General features: G+C 46.8%; 1 protein-coding gene across 1 annotated transcript in view; it reads right to left on the reverse strand.

Annotated features, from left to right (window-relative positions):
- Positions 1-1,417: 1,417 nt before the first annotated feature.
- Positions 1,418-18,823, reverse strand: part of LOC120917082 (catalase) — a 58,167-nt gene continuing 40,761 nt past the window's right edge. Inside the window, exons 9-13 of the mRNA XM_040328095.1 lie at positions 13,683-13,821; positions 11,581-11,711; positions 6,927-7,034; positions 3,610-3,696; positions 1,418-2,089 (exon numbers count right to left, since the gene is read on the reverse strand). Coding sequence (XP_040184029.1) covers positions 2,024-2,089; positions 3,610-3,696; positions 6,927-7,034; positions 11,581-11,711; positions 13,683-13,821 — 531 coding nt within the window. The 3' untranslated portion in view covers positions 1,418-2,023. The remainder of the gene's footprint in view (positions 2,090-3,609; positions 3,697-6,926; positions 7,035-11,580; positions 11,712-13,682; positions 13,822-18,823) is intronic.

The raw sequence follows: 18,823 nt of genomic DNA on the forward strand, positions 1-18,823 counted from the left end.
ACGGCGCATTGTAGAACTTACGTGGCGTATCAATAGATACGCCGCCGTAAGTTCTTTGTGGATCTGGCCCTTAGACTGCATTCAAAACAGAAAAATCGTTCAAAAAAAAAAAAACGTCATTTACGTAAGGTCAAGATGAATAAACATAAAACACGACCACATCTTAGTCATTTGAATTTCGCGCCCTTACGCCGACACATTTACACTACGCCGCCGTAACTTACGGCGCAAATTCTTTCTGGATAAGGAACCCTCCGCTCTAAGTTACGGCGGCGTAGTGTATCCGAGATACGCTACGCCTGCCTAAAGATAGGCAGTTCTTTGTGGATCTGGCCCTAAAGGTTTAGGAGTGCGTCTATGGGAATGTTTGACCGTTCTTCCAGAAGAGCATTTGTCGGGTCAGGCACTGATGTGGACGAGACCTGCTGCAGATGGCAAGGGCAATGCTATTTGAATGCGGTGCAGGAAGCGCGCGGAGATCACCAGTTTCCCGCACCACGTTCTATTTTGAAGCGGGGCTTCTAGTGTACAGGTCTTGGCGTCCCTGTAAGCCCCCGTACACACGACCGGATCGATTCGCTGAAACTGGTCCGCCGGACCAGTTCCAGCGGACAGATCCGGTCGTGTGTAGGCCCGAGCGGACAATTGTCCCGCGGATCGGACAGTTTCCAGCGGATAAAAATTTCTTAGCATGCTAAGAAATCTGTCCGTCGGACGTATTCGGTCGTCTGTACAGACTCACCGGACACGTCCGACCGACCGCCATCCCTCGCATGCGTCGTACCGATTTGACGCATTCGTGGAAGCTTTAAACTTCCAGGGCCGCCGACGGCGCAGCCACGCCCCGCGTATTGCTTACGCGCGGATTTCTGTCTGATGGTGTGTACAACCATCAGACAGAAATCCGGCAGCGGTCGCAGCGGATCTATCCGGTCGTGTGTACGGGGCCTTAGGCCCCTTTCACATTGAGTTTTTCAGGCTGTACAGCGCTAAAAATAGCGCTGCTATCCCGCCTGAAAAACTCCTGCCCAGCTACCTCAATGTGAAAGCCGAAGGGCTTTCACACTGAGGCGATGCGCTGGCGGGAGACAAAAAAATCTCCTGTCAGCAGCATCTTTGGAGCGGTGAGAGGAGCGGCATGTATACCGCTCCTTCCCATTGAAAACAATGGGAAACCGCGGCAATACCGCCCGCAATGCGCCTCTATATAGGCGCATTGCGGGCGGTATTAACTCTTTATCGGCCGCTAGCGGGGGTTAATACCGCACCGCTAGCGGCTGATTTCCACGGCAATCCCGGCGGTATAGCGCCGCTACTTTTAGCGGCGTTATACCGCCACCGCGGCTCCCGCCCCAGTCTGAAAGGGGCCTAAGTGTGAAGAGGGGTAAAAACAAAAAAAAACAACAAAAAAGGAATCATTAGCTGCAGGTAGGTTTATTGTACAAAATGATTACTTAATTAGTTCACATTTGCAGCATGCTGCCAGCTGGCTCCCAACAACGAGAAACCAGGTAGACTATGCAGCAGATTTGTTGCTAGAATCTAGTCTAGAGTTAGTCGTAGGCTTAATAAACTACATTTGTTAGCCACCGGATAGTCGGCTACTCCCACAACATTCACAGTGTAATGTAGGAGCCGTGCGATTATTTGCATCACCTTTACTGCAATCAGCTGAATCTGTCATTTGAAGGCACAGAGTAAGAGGTTATTGTCAGCTATTGGAAATGTTTGGACAGAAAGTTAGTATTATACATATGCAACATAGCTTATTATTATTATTTTTTTCCAGTATCATTCGGTTTATATGTGCCTTTGTGCGATTATTGAATCAGCCAGGAATACAAAAGTGCAGGATGTTCCTGAGGCCAAAAGTATAAAAGTCTAGCGATTTCACCAGAAAGATTTTTGGAATTCTGTAGCTCTGTTTTTAAAACAATCATTTAGGACTTAAAGTATTATAATTAGAAAAAAAAAAAACAATTAGTGGACGGATCATTGAGGAGAAGACGGAGGATGAGGACCGTTACAGGTTGGCCTTGTCATTTGCGGTCACATGCGCAGAATGCTGAGTGTAGGTCTTGATCACTCTCTGTAAAAAAACAACAAAGTGTCGTTAGCAATTACAAATATAAAACTTTCTGAAGAATATATGTGAATGGCCTCGTACAAACGAGGGGACATGTCCGATGAAAACGGTCCGCGGACCGTTTTCAGTGGACATGTCCACTCGGAGATTTCTGTCTGATGGTTGTACACACCATCAGACAGAAATCCGGGCTGACAGTATACGCGGTGACGTGGCCGCGACCCTGGAAGGTCAATGCTTCCACGCATGCGTCGAATCACTTAGACGCATGCGAGGGCTTTCGGCCGAGCGGACATGTCCGGTGAGTCGTACAGACGACCGAACATGTCCGACGGACAGGCTTCCAGCAGACATGTTTCTTAGCATGCTAAGAAACATTTGTCCGCTGGAAACCTATCCAATCCACCGTACACACGACCGAACATGTCCGCGGAAACTGGTCCGCCGGACCAGTTTCAGCGGACATGTTCGGTCGTGTGTACGAGGCCAATGAATGGACAAGTGCATTTTGTGTTCTAAAGAAAATCTGTATTGAGTTGGGCCCCTTTTTCTACATGGGCGAGCCGATCAGGTCCGCATCTCAGTTTTTTCAGTTGGATCCGATCGGCCCCTCCAGTCTCTTTTATGGAGCAGCGGATACATGTCTGCCGACACCTGCCGCAAACAGACGATGAGGGGCCCCATCCATCTGGTGGGTCGGATTGGAAACAAACAGGTGGTCAGTTCCCTTTCGGATTGCCCTATTGAAGAGATTGGGCTGTGTCCGCACCCACTTTGCACAGCATACCAGCTCAGTTACAATAGACACGTGCGCCGATGTCAATGGCGCGTGCGCCGTAGACAACAGCGCAGGCACACTTTAGAAACGGCGATCCTGCCGTTTCTAAAACAGAGGTTATGCCGTGACTGGCAGCTCCCGCTCAGGCCAATCGCAGTGCCGGAGCCGCGATACCCGAAAGTAACTCCAGGACGACATGTCGCCGGCCGGTGCTGTGTATGGGCACCCCAGCAGGCGGCAACAATCCTGAGTATTACATAATGAGCTAGTATGCTATGCATACTAGCTCATTATGCCTTTGTCTTGCAGGTGTTAAGGTGTTTTTTTTTTTATTTATTTTTTTCAAAAGTGGGTTTTTATCATTTTCTTCCTACAAATAAAGCTTTCTGTTGGTGGTATTTAATCACCGTTTTTTTTTTTTGCTAAAAAAACAAAAAACAAAAAAAGACCAACATTTTTGAAAAAAGAAAAAAAGATTGTGTCAGAAAATGTTGGTCAGTAACTTTTCTCCTTCACTGAAGAGGCGGCACTGATGGGGTGGCACCAATATGCGGCATTGATAGGTGGCACAGACTGGCTCACTGATGGGCACTGTTAGGGCTGCATTGTAATCTGGGACAAGGTGCAATCACCACGCTTTTTTTACAGTCCATTCTGGAAATGAAGTCGCCACACCTCATATGTCTTAGTACTGGTAATGTTTGGGTTCCCCCTAGTGGAAGGAAAAAGCAGTACTCCACATTACCTTATGGTGTCCTTCAGCGTTGTACTTGTCAAGCAGAGCCTGGATACGGTTGCCGTAATCGGGGTGAACGTCGGTGAAATTCTTCACCTGGTAGAAGAAAAAAAAATGTAACAGAGATCACTGAATGAAGAACAAAATGCGAGTTCCGGCCCAATGATGGTTCTTCACTAAACTCTTACGGGGGAAAAAAAAAAATCACCCCATTATACTGGCACCTAGATAGAACATCTCATTCTCCAAATATGCTGCTACCAGCCTGGATGTCTACTGCTTTTTATTTATCCGTCGCAGCATGACTGCATAACTCATTAAACAACATTTGAGCATTGGTCTGCTTTAATTTATACAAGCAGAGGGGCTTAAAAAGGTCAAAGGGGTTGTAAAGGTACAAGTTTTTTTCCCTAAATATCTTCCTTTACCTTAGTGCAGTCCTCCTTCACTTACCTCATCCTTCCATTTTGCTTTTAAATGTCCTTATTTCTTCTGAGAAATTCTCACTTCCTGTTCTGTCTGTAACTCCACATAGTAATGCAAGGCTTTCTCCCTGGTGTGGAGTGTAGTGCTTGCCCCATCCCTTGGACTACAGGAGAGTCAGGACGCAGTCTCTATGTTGCAGATAGAGAAAGGAGCTGTGTGTTAGTGGGCGTCCTGACTCCCCTGTAGTCCAAGGGAGGGGGCGAGCACGACACTCCACACCAGGGAGAAAGCCTTGCATTACTATGTGGAGTTACAGACAGAACAGGAAGTGAGAATTTCTCAGAAGAAATAAGGACATTTAAAAGCAAAATGGAAGGATGAGGTAAGTGAAGGAGGACTGCACTAAGGTAAAGGAAGCTTATTTAGGGAAAAATAAAAATAACATTTTACCTTTACAACCCCTTAAAGTTGACCTTTGGAACATGTTACACCTGTATTTAGGATATGTAAATGAATAAAACTACAAGTCCCATCCTCCACCGCAGCAGATAGCTTGTAGTTCTCAATGGACTGATCAGTATCGCCATAGTCCATTCACTGTTCCTGCAGATTTCTACCTTAAGGTGGTTGTAAAGGCTGAATGTTTTTTTACCTTCATACGATGCACGAAGAAAAAAAAATAAAAATAACACACACACCCACCTCTTCTGTAGACTCTCACTCCCGATTGGCATTTGCCAGCAGCATGAGCCACTGGCTCCCACTACTGTCAATCACAGCCAGTGAACCAATCAGGAGACAGAGCCGCGTCATGTCACAGGAGCCCCCAGAGCAGGCGGCTTACTGTGGGGGCACCGTGTTGGACCCGAGAAGAGGAGGATCCGGGCTTCTCTGTGCAAAACCATTGCACAGAGAAGGCAAGTATAACATGTTAAATTTTTTTTATTAACAGTGTATATATATATATATATATATATATATATATATATATATATATATATATATATATATATATATATATATATATATACACATACACACACACACACACACACACACACACACATTAGCTTTTATATTGCTTTAAAGCCCATACAGATGTGAAAGCGTCAGTCAATGCTGCTCCTCGGGGCATGAACACATCCACACTAGGATTGGCTCTAGTGAGTGGCGGTCTTATGCTTCAATGTTCATTACTCACTGGATTTGTTGTTTTTCCAACACTGTCATCCCTACTGTCCTGAGTGCCAATGGGGCCCTATACCCCAGCCTGGAGTGGCACCACCAAGCACTAATGACCTGATTTAAAGCTTGCACAGAGTTACTGGCAGAACGTTTGAGGGAGAGTCTGCAGGAGCCCAACATAGTGCCCATGATCCACTTGCTTTACAAGCTCTTGTAGGGGGAAAAGAAGTGCAATTTATTTTTTCTGTTCCGTTAATGGACGGACACAGCAGCAATTGACCTTAGGGTTATTATCCTTCCTTTCAGGAGAGACTAGGCAGAAAAAACAGCACTTCAAGTGTTAAAACACTTCTCAGTTTTTTCTCCCTTATTTTTTTCCCTCCTAAAGGTGAACTTAGACTTTAAAGCAGTTGTAAACCGCTGGGTTTTTTTTTGGACCTGGAAGCAAAAGTCATAATGTGCTAGTATGCATTACATACTAGCATATTATGTGAAACTTACCTGAAAACAAAGCCCTCCAGGGACCGTCCATCTTCACTCAGTCTAACTTCCAGATCCGCAAACTACGGCTGTGTGACAGGCCGGAGCTGCGATGACGTCACTCCTGTGCAGGCGCGGTGGAGCCATCATTCACAGGTATCCGAAGGAACGTCATGTGTTGCCGAGGACGTTGGCTGCATGTAATGCAAATATCTCCTTAACTGTACGTTTAGGAGATATTTACAGTACCTATAGGGTAAGCCTTATTATAGGCTTGCCTATAGGTCCAAAATTATGCCTTTTGAGTTTACTTCCTCTTTAACCACTTCAAAACCGGGCTTTAAAACCCACCTCCTTCCCGGGCCTATTCTGGCGCTCCTCTCCTACATGTACAAATCATCATTCTTTTGCTAGAAAATTACTCAGAACCCCCAAAAATTATATATGTTTTTTTAGCAGACACCCTAGGAAATAAAATGGCGGTCATTGCACGGTATTTGCGCAATAATTTTTCAAACCCCTTTTTTTTGTAAAAAAAAATGGTTTCATGAATTAAAAAAATAACAAAAAACAGTAAAGTTAGCCCAATTTTTTGGTAAAATATGAAAGATGATGTTACACCGAGTAAATGGATACCTAACATGTCATGCTTTAAAATTGCGCACACTCATGGAATGGCGCCAAACTTCGTTACTTAAAAATCTCCATAGGCGACATTCACAGATCTCATTCTTACTAGCCGCAATTGCGGTTTGTTTACTTACGGGTACCCGAGTGTGACGTCGTCACATCGCGCCCGGGCCTCCGACAGTAATAGAGATGACTGGTGACCATCTGGTCACCAGTCATCTCTATGCTGCACATCCGGCGGACGGCGATCATCTCTCCGGGCCCCCGATGGGACGGAAGAGCCCGGAGAAGCACCGGATGGAGGGGGGGGGGTGTCCCCTCCCGCCACCTATAAGAACAATCAAGCGGTGGAACCGCCGCTATGATCATTCTTACGGTGCGCAGGATCGCCGCCGGAAGAAAATGATATCTGAATGATGCATATCCCCACACAAAGTACAGGACGTCATATGATGTCCACCCGGGATAACAGATACCCTTTTTGGATGTCATATGACGGCGTGCGGTTTTAAAAGTGGCTAAAGTTGTAGGAAGTACAAAATATCTATTAGAACTATGCATGACAGGTGCTCTTTAATACACCGTCCATTGCAGACGATACTCACAGCTCTTTTCTGGATGAAGAGTTGGGCATCCTTCAGGTGACCGGCGATGTTCTCACAGAGCCTCTTGCGCTCTTCTTCACTCAGCACTTTGGTGTAAAAGTCCCGGACCTGCAAAGTAATCGCATAAACCACATCACATGACCGATATACCGCAACTTTGTCCAACGACCAGGCTAATGTTCAGTGGCGGACTGACAACTCATGGGGCCCCCGCGCAATAGAAGATTATGGGGCCCCCGGGCTTACAGATGGCCACCACGCTAGGAGGCAGTGCAGAGGCGGGGCAGCTAAAATCTTGGGATTTTCATATCAAAAGCATGTCGGTTTCAGACATATCAGGGACAGATGTAAAAAAAAAAAAAAGATTTTTACATACTGTCCCTGGTTTTACTGAGCCTGGTAACCCTGATGGGGCCCCCTAGTGGCATGGGGACCTCGGACAGTGCCCGAGTGCCTCAATGGTCAGTCCGCCCCTGCTAATGTTACACACACACACTGTGCACCAGGCCGGTTTTAACAAAATAACCTTTTAACTCCTCTGTCTACTTTTACATTTGTTGGTCTTCTGGCTGAGTGATATAAAAACCATGCATGCTAGATTTGTCTTAAGCCTGTTCATTTAGCAAATAAGACAAAATAAATAAAAAAAAGGGGGGTAAGAAAGCCATCAAAACAAACTAAAACCCATGATCTGATGAGTGACTGCAGAAAAAAATAATAATTAATTCCGCTAACTTAGGGCAATAACCTGGAGCTGCAAAAGGCTGAAAAACAAGGTCATCCTCTGTTATCTCTCTCTATACTTTATATTTCATAAATGGGCCTTTGTAGAAACAAGCACGTCAGCAAACTGCTGAGTTTACGGGTCTAGTCATTGCACAGGCTTGTGATCAGGAAGGAATGTCGCGGGATGTGCTCGGTTCAGAAGAAGAACTGGGGGAAAAAACAAATGTGGGGTCTAAAGGGGCTATGGAATGTGAGGGTGTAATAGTGGACGGAGGACACCAGTTCTCTTATCAAGAGCGGATAGAAGCTCTGGCCTTCGATATCTCGGCCAAAGAAGCGGTTTCCATTACTAAAACAATGCTGCTGCGTACACCGAAATGCAGTGTACAGGGAGTCCCCGACTTGCGAACGACTCCTACTTACGAACGGGAGGCAGCGGGACGTCTGTCGTTCTGCACATGCGCGGCCACTTTTCGACGGCGGGCACATTTCGACAGAACATCTTAAAAAAGGTACTGTTCCGACTTATGAACAAATTGGACTTACAGGGGAGTTCCAGCCTTTTAGGGGCAGATCCACAAAGGGATTACGCCGGCGTATCTACGGATACGCCGGCGTAATTTAAAATTTCTTGCATCGTATCTTTGTTTTGAATCCTCAAAACAAGATACGACGGCATCTGGTATCGATCCGACAGGCGTACGTCTTAGTACGCCGTCGGATCTAAGCTGCAATTTTTCGGCGGCCGCTAGGTGGCGTTCCCGTCTAAATCCGCGTCGACTATGCAAATTAGCTAGTTATGGCGATCCACGAACGTACGTCGGCCCAGCGCATTTTTTTCCATCGTTTGCGTTCGGCTTTTTTTGGCGTATATTTAAAGCTGCTATACTGAGGCGTACTCAATGTTAAGTATGGCCGTCCTTCCCGCGTACAATTTTGAATTTTTTACGTTGTTTGCGTAAGTCGTTCGCGAATAGGAATTTGCGTAGAATGAAGTCACCGTCGTAAGCATTGGCGGGTTCCGGTTCAATTTCGAGCATGCGCACTGGGATATCCCCAGTGGCGGCGCATGCGCAGTTTAAAAAAAAAAACGTTGTTTACGTCGGGTCACGACGTATTAACATAAAACACGCCCCCATCACTTCCATTTGAATTCCGCTCCCTTACGCCGCAACAGATAAGTTACGGCGGCGTAACTTACGGTGCAAATTCGTTGAGGATTCAAACCAAAAAAAAGTAAGTTACAGCGGCGTAGTGTATCTTAGATACGCTACGCCCGGCGCAATAATGCGCCGTTATATGTGGATCTACCCCTTAGTGTTTATTAAAAGTCAGCAGCACTGCTGACTTTTAATAAACAGACAGACGGCCACCCAGAGCTCCGCTCCTCTCCGGCCGGTGCCTCCATTCATAGCTACGCTCTATGAATGGACAGGCGATCTCCTGGGACCTGTCACGTGTCCCTGGAGATCGCCTAAAGGGAGGGGCCGCCTAAGGCGAGAAGAGAAGTCGCCGAGGTGGTCCCTGGGCGGAAGGAGGAAGTGGGACAGAAAGTCCCACTCCTACCGAAGCCCCTACTCCCCCCCCCCCTAAATGTGGCGAGGAGTGCTTAAAGCGGAAGTTCCACTTTTGGGTGGAACTCCGCTTTAAGAACAAACCTACAGTCACTAGCCCGTTCGTAACTCTGGGACTACCTGTATTAGTATTGATCTACATACAGTATGCAACGCAGTGTTCCAGCAGCAGTATGGCCGACTTCTCAGCTGATGATGCAATTAAAGAGTTATACTGAGTGCTTCTCCGCCAATCAGAAGAATCCTTGTAAATAGGAAGGCATACAAGGCTTCCTCTGACTAGAAGAGGTGGTCATCCACCCACCTCTCCACTTCAATAAATACAAGGCTTTCTTTGACTGATTAAAATACAAGGCTTGTCCTGAATGGCAGAGAAGCATTCAGCCCCATTTCATCCCAGGAAGTTGCCGGTACTGCAGGCGCTGTATACTGTATGTTGCTAATGCCACTACAGTGCATTAAAGCACACACAGCAGCCATATTGTTTAGGAAGAGAAAAAGCTGGTTTGGGTCAGCTTGGTCTAAGCCAGGGGTCTTAAATATTTTTTTAAAAAAAGGGCACGCTTATTATCCTTCGGACTTTAGAGAGGCCAGACTCTGGTCAGGAGGAGTCCAGAATGTCCCATGTCCGCATGAGGACAATCCCCCCCCCCATGGCCGATGCCCACCGGAGGACTAGTGGGCCAGTGTCTGCGGGAGGACTAATGCCGACCATGGCTGGTGCCTGCAGGACGACTAGTGCGGCAACCCACATTGCGGGAAGCATGTCGCCCAAAAGGAGCTCTTGAACTTTTTTTGGGCAACATGCTTCCCGCGATTGCACCTAGATTTATCGCGTGGCAAACCCACACCGCGTTTTGAGGCGTCATTCAAAATTAATGCCATCTCAAATGCGAGTCCCGCGATTTGTCATTCGTACACCCCAAATCAAAACGCTAAAGTGTAAATACGGCCCGAAGACTTTATTTAACCCTTTCACTGCCAGGTCTGTACATTGTATGTGTAGCTACTTGGATTGGGTGTATATCTAAGGCTGCATTCACACCTGAGCGACAAAACGCCCGACGCCGGACGCTTCTGCCGCTAGAGGGGTGAATTCCCATTGCTGTCTATGGAGATGGTTCACATCTCATAGACGCCGAACCCCTGTCGCCTGAAAAAAAGTCCCCGACCCTTTTTTTCAGGCGACATTGGCGTTTGCCCATTGACAGCAATGGGAAGACTTTGAAAAAAAAAAAAAAAATTGAAAGTTCACACTTGCGGCAAAATACGCCGCTACCGCCGAACGCGGCTGTCGCTCAGGTGTGAATGGAGTCTAACAAGCAGACTCCTGCCTGTCAGATGGAAACATTCAGGCGTCTGTGATTGCCTCTGCCTCCACATCTTCCATCTCCCCCCCCCCCCCCCCCAGTATCCCTGGCTCCTCTTGCCCATCTGCGGGCCCAGAGCCAACAGACGGGTGGGAGCAAAGCGGAGACACGTGCGCTGTCCTCCCCTCCTTGTTGCTGACCAAGCGATGCTTTTGAGGTCACTTCTGGGTCCATCTATCGGTGTTACTGGACAGCTTGGCCGGGAAAAAAATTAATGCAATGCATCACATTCAGTGGAGCACAGGGGAGACATCCAGGGTCTTATCTCATTAAAGCGGGGGTTCACCCAAAAAAAACGTTTTTTAACATTACATTCAGCCGAGTTGTCCTAATGACAATCGGCAGTTTTTATTTTATCCCCGTACATACTGTATTTTCACCGCCGCTTCCGGGTATTTCTTCTGCGGGACTGGGCGTTCCCAATTGATTGACAGACACGAGTTACTGAAAGAAGCCAGACTGCGAGTCGGCTCTATACGGCGCCTGCGCACCGGCGTTCGTCTTCTTTCGGCAACTCGTGACACGCAGTATGCGACGGTCGGAAGCCAGTCAATCAGATAGGAACGCCCAGTCCCGCAGAAGACATACCCGGAAGTGGCGGTGAAAATACGGTATGTACGGGGATAAAAAAAAAAAAAAAAAACAGCCGATTGTCATTAGGACAACTCGGCTGAAAGTAATGTTAAAAATTTCTTTTTTGGGTGAACCTCCGCTTTAAAGAAAAACGGTCTTAAAAAAAAAAAATCATCATCACATAGGGGACTTTTTGTCTTCTATGCGAGAAAAATAAAAATAAAAAATAAAGTTACACCCAAGCATGCACTTGTAGTGCAAAGTGGATTTGCCTTTATTAAAAAGCCCCTTATATCTACTCAAAGAGGTAAAATCCAGCCAATTCATTAACGATATAGACCAGGAACTCCATATGGAGCTGTGCCCTCCACCAGGATGGATGGTGGTTCAGAGATATTATTCAAGGCTTACCTGGGAGACGTTGTCCTCATCAGAGCTGTTGTAGCGGGCAACATCTGCCGACACCCGGAATTTGCTCTCCCTGGCTGCAGGCTGGTTCTGCGGGGCGGAGAAGCTGTTGGGGAAATAATTGGGAGCTCCCCCTGTGTGGTGAGAACAAACAAGTAAGGAGGGTATACACCATTATGACAAAACACATGTTAACTAATGCAATACAATTACACCCATTAGATTTTAGACGACTAAAATGTACTGGAGATTTAGTCGACTAAATACAACTTATGCCGCATACACACAACCGTTATTCATGTCATGGAAAAAAACGAAGTTTTTCTCTACGAGATTCCTCTCAAGCCTGCCTTGCATACACACCATCATGAAAAAAAATGCTCAAGCAAAGCGCGGTGACGTACGACGGCACTATAAAGGGGAAGTTCCATTCGAATGGCGCCACCCTTTGGGCTGCTTATGCCAATTTCCCCGTCTCATAACTTGCTTCTGAGCATGCACATTCCTCCCCCCCTCGTTAAAGCCTACACACGACCGTTTTTCACAAAAAAAATAAAAATAGAGCAGGTTCTAAATTTTTAACGCCCATTTTTTTCGTCGAGAAAAATGCTCTGGAGCCTACTACACAACCGTTTTTCACGACCAATTGAAAAAAATTGCATTTTTTCTCGTCATGAAAAACGATCGTGTGTACGCGGCATAAAACAAAAAAAAAAAAACAGTTGCAGAAGACTAAAATGGGACTAAACTAAAATGCCATTTTAGTCCCAAGACTTCGTCAGACCTTGCATGTGCACAGCAAGGTCTGACGAAGGAGCTTCGAAACGCGTTACCGGACCCTTTTTCCCACTGACACCATCAGCCTCGTGTGTCCCGCAGTGAATCCGGAACACGGGCTTCCCTGCTGCCTCCTCTCTCCAACACGTACAAGAACGCTTTACAGCCGCTGGACGGCTCTACACTGCTCTCTACCACCGTGCAGAGGATGGACACATGTCACAGATGAGGATTTTATCATGTCTTTTAAGATCTTGTAAGTGCTTTTAACCCTTTGTGCACTTTATTAAACGTTGCATACTGCACTTAGAGGCGCCTTTCTTTTCCTTTTTTTCAAATCTGGGCATGGTGGAACAATCTCCAATTTGAAACCCATAGTGGAAACATTGCATTTACTCCTTTAACCACTTAAGGACCGCCTCCTGCAGATATACGTCGGCAGAATGGCACAAGCACGTACCTGTACGTCCTCTTTAAGTGCCCAGCTGTGGGTCACGGCGCGTGCTCACGACCTGGTCCGAAGCTCCGTGGCCGCGGGACCCGATCGCTGCTGGAGTCCCGCGATCGGTCCCCGGAGCTGAAGAACGAGGAGAGCTGTGTGTAAACACACATTCCCCGTTCTTCACTGTGGCGCCGTCATTGATCGTGTGTTCCCCGATATAGGGAAACACGATCAATGATGTCACACGTCCAGCCCCGCCCCCCTACAGTTAGAAACACATAGGAGGCCACACTGAACCCCTTCAGCACCCCCTAGTGGTTAATTCCCAAACTGCAATAGTAATTTTCACAGTAAACCGTGCATTTTTATAGCATTTTTTGCTGTGAAAATGACAATTGTCCCAAAAATGTGTTAAAATTGTCCGATGTGTCCGCCATAATGTCGCGGTCACAAAAAAAAAAAAAAATTAGGTAGAAGAAGAATACGTATCGGCCTAAACTGAGGAAAAAAATATTGTTTTTATATATTTTTGGGGGATATTTATTTTAGCAAAAAGGAAAAAAAAATTGAATTTTTTTCAAAATTGTCGCTCTATTTTTGTTTATAGCGCAAAAAATAAAAACCGCAGAGGTGATCAAATACCACCAAAAAAAAGCTCCATTTGTGGGGAAAAAAAGGACGCCAATTTTGTTTGGGAGCCACGTCGCACGACCGCGCAATTGTCAGTTAAAGCGACGCAGTGCCGAATCGCAAAAACTTTACCTGCATTTTGGTCCGGGTCTTAAGTGGTTAATAAGCCTGTGGAGAGGTGTGCAAGTTTTGTTGGCACAGCTTTGAGATGGACTGCTTTTGCATGATAGAGCAGAGTATATATCAATCCCATTACCTTGGTTATCAGTGAAGCACATTGGGCCGTCGCGTTGGTAGTTGCCCACTCGTGCTTTGTAAGGGCAGTTCACAGGTAACTGGAGGTAGTTGGCCCCCAATCGGTGTCTGTGTGTATCCGGGTAGGAGAACAGGCGACCCTGGAAGAGGCGACATGAACATTAAACCCCCAAAACTTTTGCCATGTGCTTCATTGTTGAGATTTCACATACCAAGACAACAGAACATTTCTCCAAAGTCAAAATAAGTTGACTTATTTAAAAAGTAAATCAAATATTTGCAATTTTGCAGGTAAAAAAAAATAAAAATGCATTTATTTTTTAGGGAGCCTGCAGAGCGTTTTACCAGCAGATCACAGATACAATGCCAGACTCTCAGTCAAGCCGTTTCCCCCGTGCCTCCCATACAGACAGTTAGGCCCCTTTCACATGTAGCGGATCAGTAATGATCCGCCCTGTGAACCTCCGCTTGCTCAGCGGGGATCGCTCCGTTGATCCCCGCTGAGCCAGCGGATGACAGGGCGGTCCCCGCACACTGTGCAGGGACCGCCCTGTCTTTTCTCCGCTCTCCCCTATGGGGGGGGGGGGGGGAATCGGATGAACATGGACCGTCTGTCTGCTCTATTTTATTTACTTACCTTTCAGCTCACTCTGGTCCAGTCACATGTGTCTGCTGCAGGGGAGAGGAGGGGGCCACAGGAGCCTATGGGCAACATCGCCACTCCAGGCAATAAACCAGCCATTGTTGGTGAACTTTCTCCTCTCTCTTGCAGCCGCCACTGGCTGACACAGGGGATCATATGACTGGGCAGGCTGAAAATAACTATATATATATATATATATATATATATATATATATATATATATATATATATATATATATATATATATATATATATATATATATATATATATATATACATACACACACACACATATATATATATACACATATATATACACACACACACATATATTTTTTGTAACACAGGTTACTTAGTAGTATAGGTTAGGAGGCCACAGGGAGTACGGCTTTAGTTTGAATTCCACTTAAGGCCACTTTCACACAGAGAAGCGCTAGGCATCAGCGGTACCGTTGTTTTTGCGGCGCTTTTCGGCCGCTAGCGTGGCGCTTTTAACCCCCCTGCTAGCGACCGAAAAAGGGTTAAAAAGCACCCGCAAAAGCGCCGCTGCCCTTTGATTTCAATGGGCAGGAGCGCTTTAGGAGAGGTGTATACACCGCTTATACAGCACCTCAAAGACCCAGCAGGACTTTTTATACCGTCCTGCCAGCGCACCGCTCCAGTGTGCAAGTCCTCGGGGCTTTCGCATTAGAGTGAAAGGAGAGGCGCTTTGCAGGCGCTAGTTTTAGTGTTCTAGCGCCTGTAAAGTGCCTCAGTGTGAAAGCAGCCTAAGGGAAGTCTTGTCCTGTTACCAGGTATCCGAATTGGAAGATTTTGACATCCTGTTCCGGGGACAAATAAAAAAATAAAAAAGTTCACTTTCTACCCAGATGACACTAGGATAAATAGAAATTAAAGTGATAAAAAAAAAAGGGGGGAGAACACACACTTGTGTAATGGTTTTGTACAGAGCAGCCCTGATCCTCCTCTTCTTGGGTCTCCCCCATTAATGCTCCTGGTCCCTCCCTCCTGCCAAGTGCCCCCAGAGAAAACAGCTTGCTCTAGGGGCACCCAAGCAGGCTTTCTCCCGAGCCGCTGCTCTGTGTATCCATTTACACACACAGTCATGGCTCAGCCTCCCTCTCATTGGCTCTCTGGCTGTGATTGACAGTAGCAGGAGCCAACGGCAGGAGGTTTTTAGATATTCTAATGTATAAATGACAAATAATATTCACAAAAGCTGTCCAAACATTTTGTAATAAAGTAAAAATAAAGAGATTTTTAATACAGCTTACCTGTAAAATCTTTTTCTTGGAGTACATCACGGGACACAGAGCGGCATTCATTACTATATGGGTTATATGGAGTACCTTCAGGTGTAGACACTGGCAATCTCAAACAGGAAATGCCCCTCCCTATATAACCCCCTCCCATAGGAGGAGTACCTCAGTTTTGTAGCAAGCAGTATGCCTCCCAAAATGGTCCTCAAAAAAGAGGGGTGGGAGCTCTGTGTCCCGTGATGTACTCCAAGAAAAAGATTTTACAGGTAAGCTGTATTAAAAATCTCTTTTTCTTTATCGTACATCACGGGACACAGAGCGGCATTCATTACTATATGGGATGTCCCAAAGCAATGCTTACAATGAGGGGAGGGAGAACATCTCCAAGACAAAAGGATTTAATTTAGAGATATATTCAAATCATAATAAATCCAACTTAGTTGAGAAAAATAAAATTTTTAAATTTAACTCGAACAAGAGGAGCCCCCGGAATCCGAGGGTCTCAAACTGCAGCCTGCAGCACTGCCTGCCCGAAGGCAGTATCAGTATTCCTTCTTACGTCCAACTTGTAGAATTTTGTAAACGTGTGGACAGAAGACCAGGTTGCCGCCTTGCAAACTTGAGCCATAGAGATCTGGTGGTGTGCTGCCCAGGAGGCCCCCATGGCTCTAGTAGAATGAGCCTTTAATGATACTGGAGGAGGCAACCCTTTCAAGCCGTAGGCCTGAGTGATTAATTGCTTAATCCACCTAGAAATGGTGGACTTTGCAGCTGCCTGCCCCTTCTTGGGCCCATCCGGTAGAATGAACAGCACATCTGTCTTCCGGATCTTCTTTGTAGCTTTAAGATAGGCCTTCATGGCCCTGACAATATCCAAGGTATGCAGCAACCCTTCCTTTCTGGAAGTAGGTTTAGGGAAGAAGGATGGTAATACCAAATCCTGGTTCAAATGAAAACTGGATATGACCTTCGGAAGGAAGGAAGGATGAGGGCGGAGAACGACCCTGTCCTTATGAAAAACAAGATATGGTTCCTTACAGGATAAGGCTGCCAGCTCCGAAACTCTTCTTGCGGAAACTATGGCAACCAAAAATACTAACTTCCTTGTCAGTAGAACCAAAGGAATATCAGCCAACGGCTCAAACGGTTGTTTCTGTAAACTTGACAGAACAAGATTTAAATCCCACGGACAAAGCGGGGATTTAACTGGAGGTCTAATACGTAAGACCCCTTGAAGGAAGGTCTTAACCAGCGAGTGGGTGGCCAGCGGCCGCTGAAACCACACTGACAGAGCAGAAATCTGTCCTTTGATTGTGCTTAATGCCAATCCTTTATCCACTCCTAGCTGGAGAAAACTTAATACTCTATCGATGGTAAATTTGCGAGAAAGCCATCGCTTGGACTCACACCAGCCTACATAGGCCTTCCAGACCCTGTAATAAATCACCCTAAAGACCGGTTTCCTGGCTCTGATTAGGGTAGAGATTACTTTCTGAGACAGACCTCTACCCCTGAGAATCAGGGATTCAGCTTCCAGGCCGTCAAATTTAGATGCCGTAAGGCAGGGTGGAGGATCGGACCTTGCGATAGCAGGTCTGGCCGTAGAGGAAGAGTCCAAGGGTCTCCCACTACCATCCTTAAGATTAGTGAGTACCATGCCCTTCTGGGCCATGCTGGAGCTACCAGGATGACTGGTATGTGCTCCACCCGGATCCTGCGCAGCAGGCGGGGTAGTAACTGGAGCGGGGGAAACGCATAAAGAAGTTTGAACTGATGCCAAGGGCAAACCAACGCATCGGTTCCGCAGGCCATCGGATCCCTTGAGCGGGACATGAACCTGTCTAGTTTCTTGTTGAGTCTCGATGCCATGATATCCACGTCCGGCACTCCCCATCTTTGGCAGAGTGCTTGAAAGACTAGTGGATGCAGAGACCATTCCCCCGGCCATAGAGTCTGGCGGCTTAAGAAGTCCGCCTGAAAGTTGTCCACTCCTGGAATGAATATTGCCGATATGCAGGGCACATGAGCCTCTGCCCATAGAAGAATCAAGCTCACCTCTCTCTGAGCGGCTTGACTCCTGGTTCCCCCTTGGTGATTTATGTGTGCCACGGCCGTGGCATTGTCTGATTGAATTCTCACCGGGAACCCCTGCAATTTTGACGTCCAAGCCCTGAGGGCTAGTCGAGCAGCTCTGAGCTCCAAGATGTTGATGGGCAACTGCTTCTCTGGCTTTGCCCAAGTACCTTGGCGAGTGCAACCATCCAAAATTGCTCCCCAGCCCGTCAGGCTGGCGTCTGTGGTCACTATCTTCCAAGCCACTGGGCTGAAAGACCTCCCCTTCAGTAGATTCTGAGGGTCTAACCACCAACACAGACTTTGCCGGACTCTTGATGAGAGTGGCAACGGGATATCCAAGGCCTGTGGCCTTCTGCTCCATGCTGACAGGATGGCTGCCTGTAGGATGCGAGTGTGGCTCTGGGCGTATGGTACCGCCTCGAATGTGGCCACCATCTTGCCTAGTAACCTCATACATAGGCGAATAGTCGGTTCTTTCTTGCTTAGAACCAGTAGGATTAATTCCTTGATGGCTTTTACCTTCCTCAGAGGTAGGAACACTCCTTGTTGTTCTGTGTCTAATCTCATGCCGAGATATTCCAACTGCTTTGTGGGCTGGAAAGCTGACTTTTCTCGATTTAGGACCCAGCCGAACCTCTCGAGGTATTGGACCGTGAGGGCCACTGCTCGCTCCAAGCCGGGAGACGAGTGATCTATGACTAGGAGGTCGTCCAGGTATGCTAGGATCGTGACCCCTTGGATCCTTAGTTTGGCTAGGATTGGAGCTAGGACCTTCGTGAACACCCGGGGGGCCGTAGCCAACCCGAAGGGAAGCGCCACGAATTGGAAGTGACGCGAAGCCACCATGAAGCGTAGATATCTTTGATGTGGCTGATAAATTGGAACATGAAGGTAGGCATCCTTTATGTCTATGGACGCCATGAAGTCGTCCTTCTGGAGTGTGGCAGCTGCTGACCGCACGGATTCCATCCGAAATGAGCGGATCTTTAGATATGCATTTACCATCTTTAGGTCCAAAATTGGCCTGACATCTCCATTGGATTTTGGGATGATGAATAGGTTGGAGTAGAAACCCAGCCCTGTTCCAGGACTGGTACCTCTACTATTACTTCCTGGGAAAGTAGATGATCTAATGCCGATCTTAATGCGGCTCCCTTTTCCGGA

The sequence above is a fragment of the Rana temporaria genome, chromosome 11 (genome assembly GCF_905171775.1).
Source record: "Rana temporaria chromosome 11, aRanTem1.1, whole genome shotgun sequence".
Lineage (NCBI taxonomy): Eukaryota > Metazoa > Chordata > Amphibia > Anura > Ranidae > Rana > Rana temporaria.